General features: G+C 41.8%; 1 protein-coding gene across 2 annotated transcripts; it reads left to right on the plus strand.

The window, feature by feature from the left end:
- Positions 1-242: 242 nt before the first annotated feature.
- Positions 243-1,885, plus strand: LOC103268643 (spermine synthase). 2 transcript variants are annotated; one of them, XM_021716664.1, is made up of 2 exons: positions 245-467; positions 621-1,885. In XM_021716664.1, exons 1-2 carry the CDS (start codon positions 299-301, stop codon positions 1,397-1,399), a joined length of 948 nt encoding a protein of 315 aa, XP_021572339.1. In that variant the 5' UTR covers positions 245-298; the 3' UTR covers positions 1,400-1,885. The 2 variants fall into 2 exon arrangements, with proteins under 2 accessions (XP_008064422.1, XP_021572339.1); XM_008066231.1 differs by having other exon boundaries at positions 243-1,885.
- The last annotated feature ends 2,931 nt before the right edge of the window (positions 1,886-4,816 follow it).

Below are 4,816 nucleotides of genomic sequence, written 5' to 3' on the forward strand. Positions count from 1 at the left end.
TTTTAATACATCAACTATACAAAATGTTGCTTTGGAAATTATATAAATATACACATATATATATATATATATATAAAACATATATATGATACAACTTTTTTTAAGTGGTTGCAAAGGTACACATAAAATTCATGGCACTAGATTTGTTGGGGAAGGAAGGGAAAGAAATAATAACACGGAAAGGGTACAAAGGGGTCTTCAATTGTAACAGTAGCTTTTTAGTTCTTTAAAAACTTCGGCGGCCCCCCAGTCTCCCGTGGCCTCCTCCCCCAGGCATGGCACAGGGCCTCGCCTCACTATGGCAGCAGCACGGCACAGCACGCTCTACTTCATGCTCGGCGCCAAAGCTGATGGTGAGACCAATTTAAAAGGCCTCCAGTCCATTTTCCAGGAGCAGGGGATGGCAGAGTCGGTGCACACCTGGCAGGACCACGGCTATTTAGCAACCTACACAAACAAAAATGGCAGCTTTGCCAACTTGAGAATTTACCCACATGGATTGGTGTTGCTGGACCTTCAGAGTTACGATGGTGATGTGCAGGGCAAAGAAGAAATTGACAGTCTTTTGAACAAAGTAGAAGAAAGAATGAAAGAATTGAGTCAGGACAGTACTGGAAGAGTGAAGCGATTGCCACCCATAGTTCGTGGAGGGGCCATTGACAGATACTGGCCCACTGCTGATGGGCGCCTGGTTGAATATGACATAGACAAAGTGGTGTATGATGAAGATTCACCTTATCAGAACATTAAAATTCTACATTCAAAACAATTTGGAAATATTCTCATCCTTAGTGGGGATGTTAATTTGGCGGAGAGTGATTTGGCATATACCCGGGCCATTATGGGCAATGGTAAAGAAGATTACACTGACAAAGATGTACTGATTCTGGGAGGTGGAGATGGGGGCATATTATGTGAAATAGTCAAACTGAAACCAAAGATGGTCACTATGGTAGAGATTGACCAAATGGTGATTGATGGATGTAAAAAATATATGCGAAAAACGTATGGTGACGTCTTAGACAATCTTAAAGGAGACTGCTATCAGGTTCTAATAGAAGACTGTATTCCAGTACTGAAGAGGTACGCACACGAAGGGAGAGAATTTGATTATGTGATTAATGATTTGACAGCTGTTCCAATCTCCACGTCTCCAGAAGAAGATTCCACATGGGAGTTTCTCAGACTGATTCTTGACCTCTCAATGAAAGTATTGAAACAGGATGGGAAATATTTTACACAGGGCAACTGTGTCAATCTGATGCAAGCCCTGTCACTCTATGAAGAACAGCTTGGGCGCCTGTACTGTCCTGTGGAATTCTCAAAGGAGATCGTCTGTGTCCCTTCATACTTGGAATTGTGGGTATTTTACACTGTTTGGAAGAAAGCTAAACCTTGAAGATGAATATCCCCTAATCTATCTAATCATGTGCTGCAAATAACCTTCTTCACCTCCACATGCTGTACATGACATTGAAACAAGTCAGGCAATTGATTGTGAATTCCTTAAAGTTTTCTTTTTTAAATTATTATTTTTAACTTAAAAATTCACATGGAAAATGTATATTTTGATGAGGTAGGGTGTGATTTTTTTGAAAGTCAGCTGAAGGATGGTTAGACAGCACAGCAAAGACTGCTAAATGCACTGACCCCCTAGAATGTGATTTTTGTTACTTTTTATTTCTGTGTGGGCTTTTCTGGTTTTGGTTTTGGTAGAACTTCAATTTGGATGTTTAGAGGAATGAACTTCATTGTTTAGTTCTGCAGGGAAGTTCTTGATGGTGTTTCTTTCCCCCAAAATTGACTTAGATATTAAAATTTGGTGCTTATAAGAGAGAGTTAAAAAATGAATTAGCAATGCTTCAATTAAAATTACAAAAGAGACGTTAAAAAAAACCACAAACTTCTAAAGCAAATATTGGAAAGTATTAGCAATTTTTAAATTGTTCTTTATTAAACTATACTCTGTAATATTTGGTCAAGACTTTAAAGGTCCTGTAGTCCAACCTCCCAGCTGATGTCTGATCCAACTGGTTTGTCTATAAATGTCGTTCTCTTCCATCCGATAGCTTGTTCCATCTTTTGTTTTTGTTTTGTTTTTTTTTTTTGAGTTGGAGTCTCACTCTGTCGCCCAGACTGGAGTGCAGTGGCCGCTCCCAGCCACCGCAGCCTCGACCTGCTGGGCTCTGGCGATCCTTCCACCTCAGCCTTCCAAGTAGCTGGAATTACAAGCATGCGCTACCATGCCTGGCTGATTTTTTGATTTACTGTAGAGATGAGGTCTCGCTGCCCAGGCGGGTCTCAAACCCACGGGCTCAGGCAATCCACTCACCTCAGCCTCCCAAAGGCACGGGATTACAGGCTGAGCCACCGAGCCCGGCTTGTTCCATCTTTTGGACTATGAGAAAGTTCTACCTTGTAGCAGAACACATTTAGAGTTGCCTCCTGTGCTGAATATTTTCCATTTGCCCATTAAGATCCACTCTACCCTTCTCTGCTCTGTATCCCGCATCAGGAGGAATATGGACAACATCAGCAGGAGGTGACCCTTGACCTCTTGCTTTCAGGTGGGTTCAGCAAATGGGGGCTTTCCCCTAGCAGGAGAGTAGAGCACAGAAGGAAAGAGGTTAGATATTAATATCCTCAGCTCCCTCCCTGCCAAGATGCTGTAAATCGTCTACATTTTTCTACCAAAGGCCAGAGCTCTTGCAGGCAGCCCTTTCCTGTATCTCTAGTTAGTTACTCTCAGAAGGTTCTGGCAACTGACCTTGCCAACTTGCCCCTTCAGGCCTAGGAGTGGTAGAGGTTTCAGTTTTGCTACTTGGGGTCCTTCACCCTTCTTTGTTCATTTGACTTAACTTTTCCCACAGCATTATAGACAGAGCTTTTATTTACATACCCTATGTCCTCTGGACCTTGCCCGATAGGCCTCTTCAGCCTCCATTATCCTATTCTGCTTCCCTAGCAATTATCAGTTTCCATTTGGGAATCTATGAGGTTCTTAGGGGTCTGATTCTTACCTATTCCTAGAGGAGAACATCTGGACTAAGCCAGTCAGTAAAATCCCTTTATATTTTTTGTAGAAATAAGGTCTCGCTGTGTTGTCCAGACTGGTCTTGAATTCTTAGGTTCAAGCAGTCCTCCCATCTCAGCCTTCCAAAGTGCTGAGATTACAGGCATGAGCCACTGTGCCTGACCATGAATCTGGAGTTCTTGAGACAGCCCTGCTATCTCAGATGTTCTACTGCAAATTTCCAGAGAAAAATCCCAAAGGCACTGAACACAGTGATGGTCAGCGATAATAACAGCTCCTATTGACTTAGAAACTAGTCTTATATTCTAGGTGCATGCTAAATATTTTTGCATTCATTTTCTCAGTTAATCCTCACCAAAGCCCTAAAAAGAATCTATTATAATGACTCTCTGTAGATGAGGAACCTGACACAGAGAGAAGTTAAATTACTTGTCCAAGGTCCTACATTGGTTTATGGTAGAGCCAAGTTTATCTGAGTCTAAGGCTTTAGACTACTATTTTATGCTATCTTCCTGACATGAATGGCTGGATGTGTTCATGATAGGTGGTGCAGTAGAATTACGTGAATGTCATGTAGCCATAAGAAAAGTAAGAACCAGCACACTGTGACAAAGCCATTTGCATCTAAAGGTCATTGCCGAGACTAATGCAAGTCTTTTGTGCAGCTGATACTTTTTTTTTCTTTCTGAGCCAGGATCTTACTCTGTCACCCAGGCTAGATGCAGTGACATCATCTGGCTAACTGCAGCCTCGACTCAAGTGATCCTCCCATCTCAGTCTCCTGAGCAGCTGGGAATACAGGCACATGACACCATACCTGGCTAATTTTTTTATTTTTTATTTTTGTAGAGATGAGGTCTCACTATGTTGCCTCAGTTGGTCTCCAACTCCTGGCCTCAGGCGAACCACTTGCCTCAGTTTCCCAAAGTACTTGAATTATAGGCATGAGTCACCATGCCCAGCCTGTGTTGCTGCGACATCTAACACCTAAAGGCCGAGAATCATGGGCAAGTGGAGACAAAAACCAAATGCATCTTCAGAAACCATCATTAAACAACAATGGTGCGAAGATTTGTCCAGGAAGTATCAGAAACTACCAGACACATTGTCATTCTCCAAATGTATGTTTCATTAGAAATCGAATTATGAAAACACTAAGTTTATTGTATACAAACAAATATTTTGGATAAATATTATTTGTCTGTTTTGCTCATTGGAAATCAGCCAGTGTTTCTGTCAGGCAATTATAAACAGACTCTAATCGCCTGGCTGGAAAGAAAGGAAGCCTGCTCTCAGTCTGCTGTTGCTGCTGTTATTAGCCGTGTTTAGTAACAGCCATGAGGATTAGCATCCACCAGGCGGGCTAATCTGACAAAGGCAATTTAAGCCCCAGAGAAACAGGATGTAATTATAATTTATAAGGGGTAAATGCACAAAATGTGTTTCTAAGCATTAAACTAATAGAATCTCTCTCTCTCTTATACATTGAACAGTCATATAAGCACTATTCCTGCTCCAAGGGGCATTTGGCAATATGAATTAAAAGGTTCTGAAAAGTGGATTTTTTTGTTTAGCGTCAGAGTCTTACTCCGTTGCCCAGGCTGGAGTACAGTGGCATAATCACAGCTCACCACAGCCTTCTGGGCTCAGGCAATCCTTTCACCTCAGCCTCCCAAGTAGCTGGAACTACAGACACATGCACCACTGTGCTCTGCTAATTATTATTATTATTTTTTTTTTTTTAGTTGGAGTCTCACTCTGTCACTCAGACTGGAGTGCAGT

The sequence above is a fragment of the Carlito syrichta genome, unplaced genomic scaffold (genome assembly GCF_000164805.1).
Source record: "Carlito syrichta isolate Samal-C Ts95f unplaced genomic scaffold, Tarsius_syrichta-2.0.1 Scaffold308864, whole genome shotgun sequence".
Lineage (NCBI taxonomy): Eukaryota > Metazoa > Chordata > Mammalia > Primates > Tarsiidae > Carlito > Carlito syrichta.

Coding starts and splice junctions, on each gene's coding strand:
- LOC103268643 (XM_008066231.1), top strand. CDS start 299: ATGGCAGCAGCACGGCACAGCACGCTCTACTTCATGCTCGGCGCCAAA.